General features: G+C 38.3%; 1 protein-coding gene across 2 annotated transcripts in view; it reads left to right on the plus strand.

The window, feature by feature from the left end:
• Positions 1-6,194: 6,194 nt before the first annotated feature.
• Acbd6 (acyl-CoA binding domain containing 6) overlaps positions 6,195-21,718 on the plus strand; it is a 153,023-nt gene continuing 137,499 nt past the window's right edge. Inside the window, exons 1-3 of one of the 2 annotated variants that reach the window (XM_027935061.2) lie at positions 6,195-6,748; positions 14,896-14,960; positions 17,534-17,630. In XM_027935061.2, the coding sequence (XP_027790862.1) occupies positions 6,527-6,748; positions 14,896-14,960; positions 17,534-17,630 (384 nt within the window). In that variant the 5' untranslated portion in view covers positions 6,195-6,526. The remainder of the gene's footprint in view (positions 6,749-14,895; positions 14,961-17,533; positions 17,631-21,718) is intronic. The other variant, XM_027935062.2, reaches the window with a different exon arrangement.

Genomic DNA, 21,718 nt, shown 5'->3' on the forward strand with positions numbered 1-21,718 from the left:
TATGTGCCAGCTGTGGGAAATATAGCCCTAAGTTTTTAAAAGTCCCTGCCCTCATGGAGCTTAGGTAGGTTAGATGTAATAAATGAATAAAATACATCGTATGTTAGTTGGTGATGAGTGCTAAGAATTGGAATAGAGAGTGGGTGGAGGTGGGATTGCAGTTTTCAGAAGGGTGGTCAAGAAGGTTTTGACCAAGGTGACGTTTGGCTGAAGACCTGAAGGAGGTGAGAGCAAACCGTGTGGATATTTGGGAAATAGTGTTCCAGAAAGAGGGCATTGCAAGTGCAAAGACAGTAAAGAATGAGTGTGCTGGGTGGGTTACATTAGCTGGTTTTGTGGGAAGAGCTACAAAGAAATCCATATGGTTGAACAGGAGTAAAAGAGGGAACGAGTAATGTTGTTCATCTTTCTATCCTTAGGGTTAGCACCATGTCTGAAACATATTATTAATTCACATACATTTTATGAATTAATGCATATTTTTGTCATAATGTAAAGAATGTCAATATTTCACAAAATGTGAATTGTGCTAAATCCAATCCAGTTAACTTTTGTAACCATGAAAATATTTTGTCTGGTGACTCTGACTTCAGTTGTGTCACCAAAATAGGTATGGTAGTTGTGTTCATTCACAATTTAGATCAGTTCAGGATGTCATGTTGAAAGTATTTCACAATACTCGTAACTGTTTCTCTTTGTACTTCTGCCAAATTCCTTAGAACTGTAGTGTATAGTGAATACAAACACTGAGAAACTCCAGCAAACACTGTGGTCTCATCTACGACCTGCACAGACCAGAGGAGCTGGGTTTAAAAGAGCTGGCTGCAACATTAAGCTAAGAAAGAGGGCAAAAAAAAAATCACATGACACAGACAGAAGTTTTCAAATTGAGGGAGGGACAGCTTTGCGACCTTATGGATCAGCTTCCACATTAGAAAGAACGCTGGAAAAGAGAGCCTGAGCCCAGAATCCCTTTATTTTATAGTGGGGGCATCAGAGGGGGTTAAGGTTTCAAGGGTGGAGTCTTGCTTCCTGATGTCTCTCATGGTCAGCAGATTGATTGACACCTTGGTGAGTCACACCATCTCAGGTGCTGTGTGGGATATTAAGCAGAACTAGAGAGATCACCTGTATCATGAGATCAATCCCTTGACAGGGAGTTTGCAGAGCCTGGCCTGTTGTGGTGTAAACTAATCAATAAAATCAGTGAGACTATGAGTTACAGGTTATAAATTAGTAAAAAAAAATATATATAGATTATAGATAAGTGAGATAAGACAATTATAAAGCAAGAACTGTTCTAGACAGGCCTTAGATTCCTTCTATAAGAAAACTGTTACAAGAGCTGTTTCTGAGAAACTGAAATGAAAGCTGTTTTCTTATAAAAATTGTTCTTCTGTATTTTGTAACCTGTAAATTGTACCCTACTCAGGATGCATTTGTGGTCATGGTGAGCTATATCCTGGGTTTGAGTGCTCTTGTGGGTCTACATGACTTTGAAATAGATTCTCACTCCACCAACCCCAGCTCAAACTTAGGATACTGATGTCTAGCACCTGCTTGAATCTGGAAATGTGGTTAACTGAATTGCAAAGCGGATTGCCTTTTTTCTAGCTTCTGTACTAGCTTGCTTGCTAACTGGAAAATTCCAGTCCTGCTTAGGGCTCGCAGGTCCTGCTTATTACTGTTTTAATTTCTGTGACTGGCTTACTTGCATGAAGCTAAGGAAAGCCCTTGAGTTGTGGTTTTCATCTTTAAGTTCCCAGGATATAGGTTAGGAAGTTGCTATTCTCCCACAGAGCTTCAGTCTCTGGGGGTGGGTGACAGTCCTGGGCCAGGTAAATAAAGCTCTTTTTTATTTGAATTTGGACTTAGAGTCCAAAAAGCTGCTTCTTTTCTGAAGCAGCTCCCCATAACAGGCCTATCCCCTCAAGAGGCTACTATGTGCAACATAATCCACACACAGCCCACAGATGGCTTGTGACACTGTGGGATAGTGTCTAATAACTACATTCAGATGTCTTGGAAAGGTTCAGAGCACTGCTCAGAATCACCTGAAGAAATGGCCAGTTTAAGACTCATTTTGTTTCCCAAGCTTGTTATTTCTTAGAATTTTGTTTTAAATGTACTGTGTGTAAGGTCAGGCAGTGGCAGTGACCAAAAGGAGGCAGATTTAAAAAGGCTGATGAACAAGCCTTTATTGAGATCCCACTCCCTATCAGCCCGACAGAGTGGATAGGAAGAGGGTCTGAGGAGAAACCCTGTGGGGACTCTACCAGACTGGAATTTTATGGGGCTTACGGCAGGAAGGGAAGGGCTTGGGACAGGAAAAGGTGTTTTTAGAGTCCCTTGTCCCAATGGAGTTGGTCAGGGGAACTGGCTGAGATCCAGAATTGGCCAGGAGACCCTGCTGATTGACAGGGGATTCCGTAGGTGCCTGATTTGTTCCTTTTGCCCAAGGGCTTAGGAGCAAAGCACTTAGGAACAAAGCACCAAGGATATGCACACAGACCTGACACTGTGTATATCCTCTTATCAATACTTATTTTATCTGTAGGAATGACTGACCATTAGATGGGCCATGAACATGGGTCCAATATGGTAGCCATCACAAATTGGACCTGTTCCATCTGGACCACTTCTCTGCTGCCTGCTCTTTTCTTTGGTCCACTTTAGACTCCATGAGTTAACATTTCCTGCTACTGCTTTCTACTTGTGGTTTGAATCAGTAACTTCTCTGTTGACTGTTAAGCTTTAATTCTAGCAGGAGAATTATATTTTTTTCTGGCTGTTATGCTCGAATTCGGGACACCCAAAAGACCACCAGAGACCCAAGATCGATGTAAGCAGCAAAGAGGTGTTTATTGCGAGCTAGCTGGGTCCTCCGCGCGCACACACAGCAACTGGTGATGCTGAGAGGCCCCGAGCCCAGGGTTTGCAGCAGTTTTATACATTCTTTGGAGAAGGCAGGGACTTCACATACGTCATAGCATCTCTTAGCAAATCATCACACACCGCGGGAAAACCAAATAACAACTCTAAAATATGACTAGCACATTCACTGGCGGGAACAAGTTGGGTAGGGGTGATCGGTCAGTACAAAAGGGGGATTCATTTGAACTGATTGGTTTAAGCCAAGAGGGGTATATGTGCTGAACTACATGGTTTCCCAACATGTTATCAACCACCATAAACTACTGGGAGGGTCATCTGGCATCCCAGGTATTTCCCTGTCTCATGCTGATTGGTGGCTGCTAGGGGGTTGCTATTGGATCCCCACCTAGCCTGACTGAGTCAGGGACACCTGGAGCAGCAGATCTCTCCTGTTATTTGTAGATAAACAACTTAGCAGGGTGGGAATGTGCCTAGGAGTGCTCTGTGGGTTTTTCCAAGGACAAAGGTGATGTCCCTTCCTTGGACAGGCTTTGCTCTGAGGTAGAGGCTGGTTTTCATGGCTTCCTTATCTTGGCTAATATTTCTTTTTTTAAAAAATTATTTTTTAGTTGTAGTTGGACACAATATCTTTACTTTATTTATTTATTTTTATGTGGTGCTAAGGATCGAACCCAGGGCCTCACACATGCTAGGCAAGCTCTCCACCACTGAGCCACAACCCCAGCCCGGCTAATATTTCTTGGGATTTATAAAAACATTTGCCTCTCCCATGAAATGACTGATTTGAAACACAAGATCTATCTTCTCAAAGTCACCACATCCTGATAATTTGGGGGCTTTAACCGAATCTTCAAGAAATAAAACATTCTCACGCGTCAGGGCCTTTTAGCCAGAGACCTCCAGGTACCCATCTAAAGTTTACCGAGTTGGAATTATTACTGTAACCGCTGTTTACCAGTGACGAGTCCTTGCTTCTCTGAATGCTAAAATATAACACCAGAGAAGCACTCCGAGACAAGTTTAGAGTAGAAAGTAGAAGCTTTATTAAGGCCAGCAGAAAAGAAGAAGGGGACCCAAGAGGTGGAATCCGTGGAAGGGGGAGGTCTTCCCTCTTTTATAACTAAGGTCTTCTCTCAGCTTTCCCACATTCCTGTCGCATTTCTGTCCTTAGTTCTTGCAGTGATGGAATGTAGGTGGGGAAGGCCCAAAGGCAGGTGGGCTGAAGAAGTAATCTAGGCAGGAAGGACGTTTGGATTAGCATCTGCTTGTTTGCTGGGAGCTGCTTCATTAACATTTAGTTGGGTTGGGCTCTGGGCCTTGGGGACATTTTCAATTCCCCTTTTCCTGTACTCCATTCTCACTATGGCCTTGATATGGTTCTTGATTTTACTCCATATTAGACCCGATTTACCTAACTACACTAAATACCTATCTGTAAATCTGCCTTCATTACCTGTTGCCACAAGTAGGAACGTGGGAGCTCGGGAGCCATGAGCTTGTCTTGATAAGAATGTGTAAAGAAAAAACTTTATGGGATTTGGGCTTTGGTTGGCAATTTGAAGGAGGGTCTAAAGAAGGAGAGATTTGTTCTACATCTGATCTTATTATAAAGCATTTCTATGCCTGGGAAGTTCAAGCTTGTCTGTAGGAAGAAAAGACTTGCATGAAAATAAAGCTGTAATTTATAAAAAAGTAGTAGTTACTCATATTGGCCATGTTGGTATTTGTAATTGGCAGACTGACCCTGTTTTTCTTTGTGCTTAGACAGACTTAATGGAGTGCTTTGCTTTGTCTCAATTTATCAGAAGGACCCAGTCTGAGGTCAGTATTTTGTGAGTTTATTTCTATCTTGTAGGAGAATAATATAGCCTTGCTATAAGTGTCAGGCCAGCTTCTGAATGAGAGATATAAAAGCCCCTACCTCTCCCTTTCAATATCTCCTTTTCTGGTTCATTGTCTATTATTACAACACATGCAGGCTAACCTCTGGTTTACAGCTTTAACTTTTTCCTTGTTTGTGCTTTTATTGTCTGTGCACCCTTGGGCAAGTTGCTTAACCTTGTATGTTGATTTCCTATGTGAAAAATGGAAATAACAGTAGCTACTTTATGTAGTAAGGGCTAAGTCCCTTAAACAGTAAGAGACTCAAGCTGTTATTATTATCATTTTCTCCCAGTACTGGGGCTTGAACCCGGGGATGCTCTACCACTAAGCTACAGCCCCAGTCCTGTTTGAGTCAGGATCTTGCTTGAACTTGGGATCCTCCTGCCTCAACTTCCCTAGCAGCTGGGATTACAGGCATATGCCATCTCTCCCAGTTTTGTTACCACATTTTAATTAAAGAATTTGGTCATTAGTCATCCCTTCAGAGTGGCAACTGATAGTGGAATCATTCTCCACACTCAAGGTTTGAATTCTGATCCAAGCTGAATCACCTTCTGTTTTTTTCTTATTATTCCTTATCCTGTTCACTCTTCTGTCTCTTTCTTCATACCATTCTTATGGTTCTCATTCTAATGTTTTGAAGGCTAAATATGTGTATTTACAACATGTAGGACATAATAATGCCTCATGTTACCTCTTGAAAAATGTTACTTTAAAAAATACACATAGTTTTCCAAGTTCCTTTCGGGGAATGACAACGTGCTTTTCGGTTTCACTCCAAAGTGCCCGCAAAGCACAGAGGGGAGGCCTAGCTCCGTAGACCCTGCTAATGAAGGTCCAGAATCCTCTTCTCAGAGCCCCTGGACATGCGGGGTCCACAAGTGTGTAAAAGAAGCCGTAGAGGGGAGTCATTCGACCCATCTGTCATATCGTAGGCCAGCGAAGGTCCCATCACCTAGCAATGCACAAGAGCCAAACTTTCAGGGCCTGGCTGCGCACGCGCGCACGCACGCACGCCTGTCTGGGGGCGCCTGGGGCACACCATCCCGGGTAGGCGAAAGCACGCGGAACCTTTATCCTCGTCTACGTGTTTCCCGCGACTCCGCTCAAATCGTTGCACTACTAAATGGACGGCCTCCGTCCCCTACCCCCAGTGGCCTCTCCCGACTGCAGGTTCCCGCGCTGGTGACCGCTGATTTCAACGAAATGATAAACGGATACCCTGACGACCCAGGACGGCTTCTCCAAGCCACGTCCTGCCGGGGGCCCCACGAGAACCTCTGCCGGAGGCGCCCGCCGCGGGACCGCCCATGCCGCCCCTACCAGTGCGGAGCAGGCGCACGGCGGCCGCGGCGCAGGCTGTGGCGCGTACCGCGAGCGCGAGCCCAAGCGCGCTCACGCCGCCCGGCGCTCCGCCCTCCCCCGCCAGCCCGTGGAGGCGACCCCGGAACCCCGCGCCGTTGAAGGGACCCCGAGTGAGCCCGAGCACCCTGTTGGATTTGAGTGAAGCCCGAGGAGAACGGGGTAACTGGGGAGAGCAGCGGAGGGCAACGGAGCTGGCCCTGCACGCCCGGGCAGTCGTGGTGGCCAGGCGGCGAGTTGGGTGAGCGAGCGCGGAGTGAGCAAGCCGGGGGCGGAGTCGAGCCCCGGCTGCGCTCCCAGACCGGTGGGCCCGGGCCCCAGCCGGCCTGACCTCGGGTCTGAGCCGGGCGGCCCAGCCACAGAGGGACGGACAGAGCGAGGAGACATGGCCACACCATTCCTGCCCGCGGGGGCCACCACGGGCGACAGCGGTGGAGAGCTGAGCTCAGGCGACGACTCCGGGGATGTGGAATCCCCCCAGAACCCCGAGACCGAGGCGTCCAGGAACCTGGCGGAGCTGTTTGAGAAGGCTGCCGCGCACCTCCAGAGCCTGATTCAGGTGGCCAGCAGAGAGCAGCTCTTATACCTGTATGCCAGGTACAAGCAGGTAAAGCTGGGAAGAGGTGGATGCAAGAGACACAGGGGGTCGTCGTGTTCCTCCAAAAACTGATAGCCAACGTGCATGATTAATGGCTAGGCGAAATGAAGGGTGTGTGTGTGTGTGTGTGTGTGTGTGTGTTTTGATTAACTGCTGTTAGCATCATTCTGGACATGGAAAAGATCTGTCTGCCAGGAGGGCTATTTACTTAGCTGGACATAGAATGACAGTTTTTCTGTGTCTTCTCTTACTCAGTGACCTTGTACTTTACCAGCCTCGGAACCTTTACAAAATGAGGATGATAAAATAAGATTTAGCATTCATTTACTCTTGCCAAAGGGACATATTGAAGTAAATATGGTAATGTTATTAAAAATATTTTGAGATCTAAGGGAATAACAGGATTGTAATGAATAAGGTGCTGCAATACAAAATAAAATATTACTACATTGATTGTGATTTTTTAAAAAACCTTAAATATAATTTGAATTATGTTTTGGCTGAATATGTTTCTGTTAGGTAAAATCATAAAAATTTTAGAGCTATAAACACCAGATGAGATAATTCCCTTCATTTACCAAAGAGTAGGCTCCTTGCCTAGAGTCATATAGACACATCTGTCAGATCTAGATTATAACTCCTAACTCTAAGGTTCTGAACTTTACCTGGAAATATGGAAATGTGTTAGTACTCATATAAGACACATTTAAGCCAGGCATGGTGGTGCATGCCTCTAATACCAGCAACTTGAGAGGCTGACACAGCAGTTTGGTAAGTTTGAGGCCAACCTCAGCAGTTAACGGGACTTCAGCTGTGAAGAGCAGTAAAGAGAATGGGAGAGCAGTGACTGAGATTGGGGATCTCTGATGACTTCATGGCTGTGGCACACCTGCAGCCTGGGAATGTTTGTGCAAGAACACAGGATGCCTAGCTGCTATGGTGATGCTCTGCCTGAGGAGGCTCTATGCAAAGGCCTTTTCAGCTTTAACCTTGATCTCAGGCACATAGCTTCCAGGGATAGAGGAATTCTCATGCTAGACAACCTCAATATTTACAGTTTTGAACTGTGCTACTCCTGAGCCTGCCTGTTTAACAGTAACTTTAAACAGTGGGCCTCCTTGAGTACTACACAAAGCTCCTGACATTGTACATTGTAACTGTGGAAAAGCTGCATAGATGTTTCTAGTTCTGTAACTTTCCTGAGTACAAAGAATAATGCTTGCATGTTCTTTAACCTGATAATGAGACATACATAAATAAAAATTGCTGGCTTAACTCTTAGATCTGCTTCTCCATCAGGGAGCAACGCTCCACCATCAGGGAGCAGCGCTCCACCTGATCTCAGCTATTTACTTCATATCTGTGTGTGAGTCTTTCTTTCCTAATTTCCCATTGTCCCTCGCTGGTACCATCAGTTTGGCCATGCTGATTGCAGCATTCAGCAATTTAGGGAGATCCTGTCTCAAAAATAAAAATTAAAAAAGGATGGGGATGTAGTACAATGGTAAAGTACCCCTGGGTTCAATGTCAGTATAACAACAATAAAAAAAGACATTTAGTTTCTTATTCAAAGAAGTCATTGATTGGTTACCAGAAGGAAAATTAATCACTTTCTCATAGTCAACAAATATTAGTTCAGCATCTTTTTGTTTTTGGTACTGGGTATTAAACTCAGGGGCACTCAACCACTGAGCCACATCCCCAGCCCTTTTTTGCATTTTATTTGGAGTCAGGGTCTCACTAAGTTACTTAGTGCCTCATCATTGCTGAGGCTGGCTTTGAACTCATGATCTTCCTTCCTTAGCCTCCCAAGCTGCTGGGATTACAGGTGTGTGCCACTGGGCTGGGGTTTTATTTATCTTTTTAAATATATGTGTGTGTGTGTGTGTGTGTATACATTTATTTATATACATATTTATATATATAATATACACACACACGTTGTAGATAGACACAGTGCCTTTATTTTATTCATTTATTTTTATGTGGTGCTGAAGATCAAACCCAATGCCTCATATGTGCTAGACAGGCCAGGCAAACGCTCTAGCTACAACCCCAGCCCTTTTCAACATCTTCATGTCATGTCTACAAATAATGCAAAGAAGCAAAAGCATCATGATGCTTGCCCCTAAGAGGCTTACAAAGTACTTGAGGAATCTAGATTTAAACACATGAAAAATGACTGATAATGAGTTAAATTACAGCTCAGGAAAACTCTGGATCTTTGGAACTCTGGATGAAATGAAGTTCTGGATTATAGCCTATTTTATTTTTATTAACAACATCTTAATTTTCTTTTTGCATCTTGGTATAATGACATATTTTTCCATGTACCCTATGTATTGTTTTTAATAAAGTAGTTAGTTGTAGGGGGTTCCCCTGTTTTCTTAAGCTGAATGTACTGAATAGAGATGAACCTTATTTTGAAGATGGATGATTATGAATGTTAATTAATGTGACTTGAGAGATATAGGTACAAATGGTATAAATTATAGTATTGAATGAAAGTTGTCCTACAATTGGCCTGCCTTGGAAGTAGCTTTCTTGCAAGAGTTCTGGATATTTATTTTCTTTGGGGGCATTTACTTTATCCTAATAACTTTAGAAAGAAACTATTGAGTAAATTTGACAACTATTTACTCAACATTACGCTAGGACCTATATATAGCATGTCTGACAGATGTTTCTCTGGGCAGTATAAAGCTAATTTTCTCCAGATTCTCTAGGAAACAATCTTTTTCTTTCTTTGGATATTTATTTATTGATATTGATGTCATTATTGTTAAGTACTGATTTCTAAGTCATGAGTGAACTATAGACACCTGTTAGTTGGCCACCATTTATCTCTGTTGTATTTAATTCATTCAGATAGTCTGAAGGAATATTGTCCTTCATTCTTCCAAGAATGTAATCTTATAGTCTATGTTTAGGCTATTTTGTATTTGAAAATAAAATTCTTCATTATTAGAGAATAAGATTATGCATGTTAGATCTGACACTGGACCACATATTTTTAATCAGTCTCTCCTAAATTTTATTTCTAGCAGAATTCTGAGACAGTGTTAAAAATAGCATCTTTGGCCCAGTGGCTTGGGAGGCTGAGGCAGGAGAATTGTGAATTCAGTGCCAGCCTCAACAAAAGCAAGGTGCTAAGCAACTCAGTGAGACCCTGTATCTAAATTAAAAAAAAAAAATAAGGCTGGGGATGTGGCTTAGTGGTTGAATGCTCCTGAGTTCAATTCCCCCATCCCCCCAAAATAGCATCTTTGGTAGAATAATGAAGTTTGAAGCCTGATATAGTGTCTGCAAGATGGATCGAAATTTCTTACAAAGTGACATTTTCTACTTGGATTAGCATCCCATTTTGGAGGCTAAATGAGGTAAGATTGTTGGCAGGAAGATGATAAAAATAAGCTAAGAGATGAACCTTATTTTCTCAGGCAGAGATCTAAATTAACCTAGTTAAAATCTTAGCTCTTTTAGTCTCAGATAAACTATGACTTCAAAATTATCTTTTTAATTAGGTTTCAAAAAGATCAAATCATTTAATAGTTTTTTGCTTCCTCTGTGTATTAGCCTGCAATCTCTCAACAGAAGATAACTCATTGATACCTGTGAAATGAAAGGCAGTGAAAATTTCAAATTCCTGTTGGATTCATTTGATAAGATTGTTTTAGACAACTAGTTCTCTTTTGCGAGTAAAAGATCTGACCAGAACAATTTTAGGGGAGGAAATGTTTATTTGGGTGTTCACAATTTCAGAGGTCTCAGTCCATAGACAGCAGGCTCCATTCCTGGGGGCTTGAGGTGAGGCTGGACATCTTGGTGGAAGAGTGTGACAGAGGGAAGCAGCTCACATTATGATCAGGAAGAAGAAGAGAGAAAGAGAGATCTCTGCTTGCCATATACAAATATATACCCCATAGCCATGCCCCCTATGAACCACTTCCTCCAGCCACACCCCATCTGCCTCCAGCCTCCACCCAGATAATCCCATCAGGGATTAATTCACTGATTAATGTTATACCACAATTATTTCTCCTCTAAACCCTCTTGTATTGTCACACAGGTGAGCTTTGGGGGATACCTCATATCGAAACCCCAACAAAGATCCTCCACTACTAGCAGAATCAAAGATACTCTGCATATCCTCCTTTAACTTAAGCATACTCGATTTCCTGGCATTTGTTCTTGGCAACCTTTGTTGAAATATTCTGCTTCAAGGGCACTACATATATTTTCCTCCTTTCTTTCTTCCTACCTACCTACCTATCTGTTTACCTACCCACGCACCTACCATACCTACCTACCTATGTTAGAGAACAGAATTTTGATACTGTGTTAAAGTGGTGCATATCCCTGCTTCATAAATGATTCAGAAACTGCTGTTATGTTTTCTCAGTCTTCTAGATCCAGAACTATTCTTTAAACTTGGGAGTTAGAAAAGTTTCCATGTCAGTTAGGATACAGGGTCAATTGCTGAGCCTTTGTTTATCTCAGAAAATGATCTAGAGTAGGTGATCCAGAGTTGGTAGGGTGGCTTTCTTTCATGAGATCATCCAGGGACTTCTGCTTATTGTCTTATAGCTCAATCATCCCCTAAGGCAGCAGTTCTCTAATTGTGGTCCATGGACCCCTGTGAATTCCTGAGACATGCTCTGGGTTTCATAAGGTCAAAATTATTTTCATAATAATACTAAGACATTGTTGAATTTTTCCTATGCTGTCATGTTGAATAAAACAACCGATTCCTTAGTATGAATCAAAGCAGTGATAGCAAACTGTTATCAATAGTCATGTGTATTTTTTAAACACCATATACTCAAGTATATTATTTGTTTTTATTTAATATTAATTCTTGAGGGGCTGGGGCTGTAACTCAGTGGTAGACCACTTGCCTACCACATGTGAGGTACTGGATTTGATCATCAGCACCACATAAAAAAATAAATAAAATAAAGGTATGTGTCCACCTATAATTTAAAAAAACATTTGGTGTTTTTAAAAAAAATTAACCCTTGAGTACAAGTCTCTTTGACATTGTGTGTGATGAAATGGGAGGTACACCCAAGGCACCTCTGATGCATCAGAATATGTTGCTGTTTTGAGGAAAAGCACTTATGTGATTTCTGAGTTGCAAACTAAACTACCCACTTTTTACCATGGAAAATCATTTTTACTTAACAGAACAACTGACAGATAAACTGTGTGTATTCATATTTGGTTATTTGGCATATAATTTCTTGAAAATGAGAGAAATGAGCCCTTGCCTTTAAGGAAAACAATTGAAAATATTTGTTGCCAATGATAACATTTAAACCCTCTAGAAAATTAGAAGTTTAGAAAATCTGCTGCCATGAGCTTGACAGCATCCTAGTACTTAAAATTTTTTTTTTTAAAAGCAATGAGAATAATGAATGTGAACTTTTTAAAAAAATATTTATACTTTAGTTATAAGTGGACACAATATCTTTATTTAATTTTTATGTGGTGCTGAGCATCGAACTCAGTGCCTCACACATGCTAGGTGAGCGCTTTTCCTCTGAGCCACAACCCCAGCCCTGTGAACTTTTAATGTACAAAGAAATACATCAACATTTGGAAAATCTGCGTAATTCAGTGAACTATATTTTTTAAACATTTCACAGGGCAGTGTTACAAAACACGTGTGGGTAAAAGATCAATTCAAAAAGTGTACATCAGACCAATGGTTTTCAGTGAGACAGTGTGAAAAATTCATTGATGTAAGTCCAGATTCCACATTACAGCTAACCTTAAAGGAATTACTGTTGTTGAATTTTGGTGTAATATCAAAAGAACAATATCCACAGTTACCTGAAAATGCGATCAAAATAACTTCTTAGTATTCTAACAACATATCTATGTGAAGTTGAATTTTCTTTATAAACTTCAACCATAGCAACACATAACAATAGATTGGATATAGAAGTAAATATGAGACTACAACTAAGCCAGACTTTAAAGAGATTTACAAAATGTAAAACAGTGCCATTTTTCTCACTATTTTTTTAAAATTTAGTAATATATAGTTATTCTTCATAAAACATTTTTTATTTTGTTGGCATGCATTGGGTTTATTGTTATTTTCAAATGAATTAATATATCTTAAGTATTTTAACTTCTAACATGGTAAATATCAGTAGATATAATCCACATGAACAAAAGCTCCTTGGGGTCCTTAATTTTTAATAGTGTAAAGGGATCTTAAGACCATAAAGTCTCAAATTAAGATTCCTCTTCCCATGGCCAGAGAGGGTCACCATCACCATATACATGTTCTAATCAAGTCAAAGGGAAAGGGGATAACAAGCCCCTTTTCTTTATAAGGAAGATATTTTTATAATTTTCGTACACATCCGGTTCCCAAAACCTAGACAGAAGTTGCATGGCCACATATACTATTTCAGTTGGATGACCATGTGTCTAGCTGAGACTAATACTGTTGGAGAAAGAAAGAACAGATAACTGGCATTGGTTTCTGTTTCTGGATGACATTTAGACAAAAATGTAAAAATATTAATAATTGTTATTTTTAAGATGTTTTATAGTTTATATAGTTTATCTTATCCATATTTCTGGCAATCCAATAATTCATTTGATTTTAGAGACACCAGAACTGAAGCCTCATTTCTGTAACACCTAAGGCAGAATGATGTAGTGAAGGAATATTGGACTTTGCAATCCAACAGGCCAGGATTCAAATCCTGACTATTAATTCAGTATTTGCTAACATGTGAATTGAGACAACCCTCCCGAGATTCTTTTTCCTCATTTATCAAATGAGTTTGTAATGTCATTCCTTGCAGGATTATCGTGTGGTTCACTTATAATAACTCAAGTCACGCGTTTGGTCTATGGTGAGACTGTTCAAGACAGGCATTACTTTCTCACCTTTTCTTCCCTCCAGCCTATCATAACAGGGCTGCTTCTATAAAAGCATACATTTTAATAACAGCCAGAGGGCCATGAGATTAATTGCTCAGGAAATGAGAGAGGTGATAATTTTTCTGAATTCAGAGGTGGATAAGATCATTGTACACTGAAAGGGTTCTTAGAATCTGAACCTTGAGCAAGACAGAAAGGAGATATAGCATTTTGAAAACCTAGGGAAGAAGAGAAGGCATTTCAAAAGATTGAAATAATATGAGCAAAACACAGAACTAAAAATCCCTAAGGCAGTGAGTAGATCAGTATGGCTGGGTAAAGGCATCAGTTTAATTTTAGCAAAATGCAACTATGCAAGAATAATAGAAATATCAGGAATGCCCCTGAGAAGTAGATAATTGCTATGGGTGAGTTAAGAATAGTTTCTTAGAGGTTGTGTTCTAATAAAAAGACAAGACTTTACGCAGAACTTCCTAATGCAGTAGAAAATGTCAAAATGCCACAAGAGATATACAGAATAAATGCTATTAAGAGTTCATAAGGAAGGGAGATTCTGCAGTGGCAGTCATGGACTGCATGGTGAATTCTGCATTTGTATGAATTTCATTTGTACATATTCATAATGAAAATAATCTGTAATTTAGCCATTGATGTCATTTGAAGACCAAAAAAAATAAGTATTGACAAGATTATTGTGGAATAGATAGAATTTATATTGTTGTTGTTGAGAACACTTGAAATTTTTTGCAAGGCTTTTGGCACTAAATTCATATTGTTGAATTTCATAATAGGCCATTTTAAAAGTAGTACACTTTATCCTGGAATTCGGGAGAGATGGGATGCAAGTAGCATTATAAGAATCAGCATAAAGAAACAATATTTTTTAATGGATTCTTGAAAAACTGAACTTTAAAGTTTGTTAATTTGTTAAAAGTTCTTTATTATAGTGTTGAGAAAGACTACATAATCTATTTTATAATTTGCCTTATAATTGTTCTTCTAAGGAATGAAACTGTCACCCACAGTGTTTTGTAAATATAGTATTAGATAACAATTTTTTTATAGTTAGCTAAAGCTATGTGTATTTTTAAGTTTGGTTTGTTGTTTGCATTTGCAAAAAATGTTAAATTTTGTTATTCTATATAGATGCATATTTTCGAATCCATAGTTATTAAACAAATTCGAAAAGAAAGTTTTTGACATTTCTTTGAAAAATAAGTTCTTAATTTTTTTTTAATCTCCTCATTTAGGTCAAAGTTGGAAATTGCAATACTCCTAAACCAGGCTTCTTTGATTTTGAAGGAAAGCAAAAATGGTAAGAAATTCTTGGATTCTTTAATGAGGCTGATGGAAATGATTTAGGTGTTTAGGAATTAGAAAGTAGTGAGCAGATTAAAGAATTATTTTTATATTAATCTCTCTCTACTGTAGACTGTGATAATGACAGGCAATTGGGAGAGGGATTAAAAGAATCTTCTTTTAGCTAAGACTTCTAAAGGATTCTTATGCAGTGACGTTGGAATATAAGTAGTTCACAACAAATGTGCTTCTGTCCATAGGAAATGTATGTGTGAGAATATCCATCAGAGCTATTGCGTAAAATTTTTTTGCTACTGTACAGCCTCTAAGGGGTCACCACTCTGCCCCTCTGGAGGCATCTTTGAGAGAAAGCCAAGGGGATAGCCTTGAGGAGAATAGTAGGATCAATCCCCATTTTGAACTCTTCTCCCTTGTATCAGTTTTAACCCCTTGGCTCTCTTGGCACTGTTCTCTTCCTTGTTCTACCTACACCGCAGGAAAAAAGTTTTTATCATAATTTTTTTGGAAAGAAGGTGGGAATCCAAAGCCAGATCCTGACTAACTCCACTTTTCTGAATAAATAAAGATTATACTCATCCCAGGTTTTTTTCCACTTGTAATTCAGTGGTTTCCTTATATGAGGCCTTATTTTTTTTTCCTGGTTTATGTGAAAAAAGAGAAGTTGCATATATTAGAGAACCTTAGTTATAGGTTTTCTTCAAATTCTTCAAATAAAACCTTTTTTTTTTTCTGGTAGAATATTTTATATCGCTTTTTTGGGGGGCAGGGTGAAGGAGGAAATTTACAATAAAGGAAGCAGTGCTTTGATTTACATTCTGGTACAAGTTTTCTTTGCTTATGACAAGCAGTTCCCTGGCAATTTACTACTGTTCTAGGGAATACCTGATAAAACTTTTATTGTGATTTTTTTGTTTAAATTTGTGAAATTTTGTAACTTCACCATTATTTTTCTCTACATATTGCCTGTTTGACCGTTGATTTTAGAATTAAGAACTGTTTATATTTTACAGCTATCCTAATAATTAATTCAGGCAAGAATCATCATTGATGCTAAAACATTATATGGAAAACTATTGAAGAACAATATTTACACAACCTGACCCACAGTTTACTTATTAATTATGAAGGAGAATACTTGTACTTACTAATTATAAGAGAAAGCTTGTGGATATTGCCATTACTAACTCATTAATCTTATCAGTGATGGGACAGGCTAACATCATGTTTCCCCCAAGGGTGATGCATTGTAAAGGACATGTCACCTATATATTGCTCTTGTTGAAATACTAAACCTGATTATAATCATGATTAATCATTTTTGTAAAGGAAACAATGAGACAAACCCAAACTGAGGGGTATTTTACAAAACAATTGGCTTTAAAAAAAACTTTAAATTGGTTCTGAAACATTTTTAATTGGTTTTAACTTTTGGAAAATGGTTTTTAAGAAATGTCAACATCATGAAAGTCAAAAAGGTTAAAGTAAATAAAATTCATTGCTCTATGTGAATCTTGATTGGCTCCTGGTCTGGGTGAAGAAAGTCATAAAGGACATTGTTGAGACAATCAGGGAAGTCTGACTATTTGTTCTCTGTATTATAGTATTGATGAAAAATTTCCTGTGTTTGACATAAGCTGATACTGTTAGGGGTGAAGTGTTTCAATGTAAACAATTAACTCTGAAGAGATTGAGTAGAAATAAATTTAGAAAGCCTCAGGAAGATGTTTCTTCATCATAGGAGCAGGAAGGTCGTGACAAAACTGTGGGACTGGATTGTTTTTCAAAGGATCAGGAAAATTAAGAAACCGTGGTTGGATGTAGAAAATTGGAGGGTCAAACCAAGAAGAAGGACTGTCTTAGCAGCCTGCTTAAAAAAAAAGAAAAGGTTGACTCAAAAGGATACTCAGGACTAAAATGTTACTCTTGGTGTTTATACTATCAGAAATTCCTTCCTTGCTTATCATTAGTATTCTTAATTCTGCTTCACCTCCCTTCATTTTTGAAATCTCCAACCAAGGCCTCAACATCAGATTGTGGTAGCTTATGGAAAACAGAAGGGGAAGGTGATTTCTTGAATCTTAACTAAGAAGCTTGATGCATTTTCCGAAGGAATATTTTTTCTTTTGTGATGATTTGTTTCTATACTGCCAAATGCCATAAGCATATTAATTCATAAGATGGGAACTACTTCTGTTGGTCTATAGGCCATATGTTCTTAATAAGGATGAAAATTGTATTTGGAGAAGTGATTAAAATCTTAGGTTACAATGGTTTGTGATCTTTGAAAATTCAACAGATATTCAGCTTATTTGTTTTATTAAAATTTCATGGGAGAAGGCAATTAGGAGAAAAATTTCCAAGAAGTCTCCTTACTTGGAGTGATAAGATTTGTATTGCTGTTGGTCCATATAAATGCAAAAAGAGAGGGCTTCTCCTTTATGCATAGCTTTTTATCTCTATTTACCAGACCCTTGAAATATGTATGTAAATTTTTAATAATAAATAGTAATATACTTTGCTTTATTCACATATTTAATGATGGGTCATTTTGGATTTTCTGTACCGTAGGGAAGCGTGGAAAGCACTTGGTGACTTGAGCCCCAGTCAAGCAATGCAGGAATATGTCGCAGTAGTTAAAACATTAGATCCAGGTTGGAATCCTCAGGTAAGACTTAATTGGACATCATACTTGGCAAAACCTTATCTTTCTCTCAGATAAAATGTTTAAAAACTAAGCTTTGGGTTAAGTAATGTACTGAAATTTTACTTCCTCAAAAGAGTATAGTTATTGCAGTATTTTCTGAGAAAATTATTGCTTAAATATTAACATAATCAGCTACTGATTCTGACAACTTCTCTGACATAGAATGGAGTTTTGTTTTGTTTTTTATTTATTTATTTGTTGTGGTGCTGGGGATTATCAAACCCAGGGTTTTTATGTGCTATGCATGTAGAGAATTTTTTTAAAGTATGATAACTTCAGTCAATCATGTACGAATTCAGTTCATTTTAGAATTTGAAAGTGTTTCTCTTGAGGTCTTCATTATTATCTTGGGGAAAGAAAAATTTCTCTGAGATTGTTTTTTCTTTTTCTTTTTTTTTTTTTTAGAGTACCCTTCTGTACCCTATATTTTTTGATAGGAATAAAAGACAAATAAGACATGTTTTCTCTTATTATGTAAAGTATAATGGAGACACTAAAACATAAAAAAAAGTTTAATAGTATAGAGAAACAGAAATACAAATGATAGGGAATCCAGTGGAATAAGAGGTTATTTTGAGCTTTGGGGACATTGGATATTCACTATACCCTATCTTTCCAGTGTTCTTATTGGAAAATATCCCAAAAGAATTTAATAAAGATGGATTGCTATTCTATTTTTTAAAAATATTTGTTTATTTATGTAGTTGGACACAATACCTTTATTTTATTTTTTAATTTATTTTTATGTGGTACTGAGGATCGAACCCAGGGCCTCGCACATGTTGGGCAAAAGCTCTATCACTGAGCCACAACCCCAGCCCTCTATTTTTAAGTATATTTTAGGGCTGGGGATGTGGCTCAAGCGGTAGCGCGCTCTCCTGGCATGTGTGCGGCCCAGGTTCGATCCTCAGCACCACATACAAATAAAGATGTTGTGTCCGCCAAAAACTAAAAAATAAATATTAAAAAAAATTCTCTCTCTCTCTCTCTTTATATATATATATATATATATATATATAATTTTAAAACGTGGTTAATGGTATTAGGCATGATAGAGGTTGCTTCGTAATGAAAACAAGTGCAAATGAATTTTTTAAATGAAAATATTTAGGCCAAACATTTTAGTGGTGGATTAATTCAGTAATTTTCATTGTTTTATAATAATTAAATTCATGGGTATGTAGTTGTTACCAGTATGATGTTTTTGTTCCAGCAGTCATAGAATCTTAAACTCTCAGAGTTGCTAGGAACCTTAAGAGATTAGGTAGTACGACATGTTAAAGTGTATCTTAATTAAGAGTACAAAGAAGGAGCCAGCTTAAGATATCTTGAATGATATGACTGCCTTTTGGAAATAATTTAAATCATCTAATGTTTTTGATATTCACTGAGAATTTATTCTTAGAAATTTTTCCATTTTATCATAAAATACCACAGATAGTATATATTATAAATGCCCTAAAGGCTTCATATCTGAAATTCAGTGGTCAAAATACATGCCCCCTGAGCTGAACTCAGCCTGAACAAATGTGGCACGGTGTTTAAAAAATGAGACAAAAACTTGAATATGAGTGTCTTTAGATAGAATACTTATTAGGCCTAGTCAGTGATCTCAGTTTTTCTTGATTGATTTATGACTTGGTTCTTTCTGATCCTTGGCCTCTGAAAGTATTTGAGTATTTAAATTCTGATAAATGAAAGAAGTTATAATTTCTTACCTTCAGTTAAATCCCATTAACTATGACTCTTACAAATGCTTTCAGATTTCATATGGTCAGGTTGTTCTTCCTTATGGAAATCCAGAAGGTATTAAGGACTCTTTGTGAAAGCATCTAAATCTCACTTATTGAACATATACTTGAGTAAACCATACAAAACCAAAGGCACATTAGTGTTCTTTAATGAATTACTTGATTCATTAAGTAAAATAAAAATGAAATTTAAAAATTAATATGTTGTTTAAGGGCCGGAGTTGTGGCTCAGTGTGTGTACACACACACACACACACACACACACACACATATGTTGGACACAATACCTTTATTTTATTTATTTTTATGTGGTACTGAGGATCGAACTCAGTGCCTTGCATGTGCTAAGCGAGCACTCTACTGCTGAGCCACAACTCCAACCCAATGTCGAATGTTTTTTTTTTAAATATAAGGAGGCTGATTCATAGTGGGATAGGGAGAGGGAGCATGGGAGGAATAGACGAACTTTAGATAGGGCAGAGGGGTTGCAGGGGAAGGGAGGGGCATGGGGCTATTAATGATGGTGGAATGTGATGATCATTATTATCCAAAGTACAGGTATGAAGACATGAAATGGTGTGAATATACTATGTATACAACCAGAGATATGAAAAATTGTGCTTTATATGTGTAATAAGAATTATAATGCACTCCACTGTCATATATAAATATAAATAAATAAATAAATAGTTTCATAGGTACAAAGATCTTCTGTATGGCCTTTATCTACATTCATCAGTTATATTTCCTTTATCATTCTCTCTAAACACATATATACATAATATTTCTAAACTATTCAAGGTAAATTAGAGATATCATATTTCTTTACCACTAGATATTTCAGTATTTCCTAAGCACAATGGTCTTCTCTTATATAAATGTCTTTATTGTCAAAATCAGGAATTTGTAAAAAATATTTATTTTTTAGTTGTAGTTGGACACAACCTTTATTTTATTTATTTATTTTTATGTGGTGCTGAGGATTGAACATAGGGCCTCGCATGTGCTAGGCGAGTGCTGTATTGAGCCACAATCCTAGCCCTCTAAATCAGGAATTTTAACTTTGATTCATCATTATTGTGGAATCTACAGTCCATATTCAAAATTATCATTTACCTTAATAATATCCTTCATAGTTATTTCTAAAATTCTGGTCCATGGTTTAACTCAGCTGTATTTTTGTTGTCCTGTCTCTTTAGTCTCCTTTAATCTGGAATATTTCTCCTGATTTCCTTTTCCTTTTTGACTGTGATATTTTTGAACAATATAAGCCAATTTTGGACAATGTGTCTCATTTTGGATTTGCCTGATATTTCCTTATAATTAGATTCAGTATGTACATTTTTAGGAAGAATATCAAAGCCTCATGTCCTCAGTATCACGAAGTACATACCTGTTTGTCCTAGTGTTGGTGATGTTAATTTTGATCACTTGGTTAATAGTGGTGTCCAGGATATCTCTTCTGAAAAGTTCCTTAGTAATTGATGAGTAATTTGTGGGGACACATTTTGAGACTATGTAAGTATCCTTTTTCCAACAAGATTTCAAGTATTAGTTCACCTAATATTCACAAATGTTTTTCAAACTCCATTATTTCTTCTGCATTTATTATATATCATTCAACTGCAAGAGTGACTTTCCCTTTTCCCTCATTCATTGTCAAGAACTGTGAAAGTCCGACATTTTACTCTATTTGTAACCCAAGTTAGCCTGTTACTGTTTCTTAAATGCTGGCGGAAGGTACATGACTCCTGGGTCCCAGCCAAAGGACTTTATTATTCATGACTTATGGCAAGCTGTGTGAGCTTCATTTGTTTTGCATTGATTTCTCATGTCCCCCAAGTCCTTCAGGGTCTACACAGGTAGGCCTGGTTGGTTTCCTGCATACTCAGCAGTTTATGCTATAGGGAAGGAGCACTGAGTTGTGGAATTCACCACTTTTATAGCTGGTGGAAGTAAACCTGTGCTTTGTCGGGGGTTGAAGAGAGATTACCTCATCCCTGAAGGTGGCATGCTGTACACACAATCCTGAGAAATGGCCCAGGTGGTGAGTAGTAAGGGCCTTGTTTACTGAATAAGAATATGAAGGGACAGTCAGGACCCATGGTGGATTGCCTTACCCAATATTCTTGTATTTATGAATTTACAATCATGGATTTCTATTTTATTCAATGGGGTATAATCCATTAAAATAATTTATGTGACTACTAGGATACTTTTGAGATGGTTCCTCCCCATCCTTTTGATCAATGTCGACATTCTTGGAGCATTTTCTTGCTTTCTGACTCAAAATGTGCC

This window comes from Marmota flaviventris, chromosome 12 (assembly GCF_047511675.1).
Source record: "Marmota flaviventris isolate mMarFla1 chromosome 12, mMarFla1.hap1, whole genome shotgun sequence".
In the NCBI taxonomy this organism is placed as follows: Eukaryota; Metazoa; Chordata; class Mammalia; order Rodentia; family Sciuridae; genus Marmota; species Marmota flaviventris.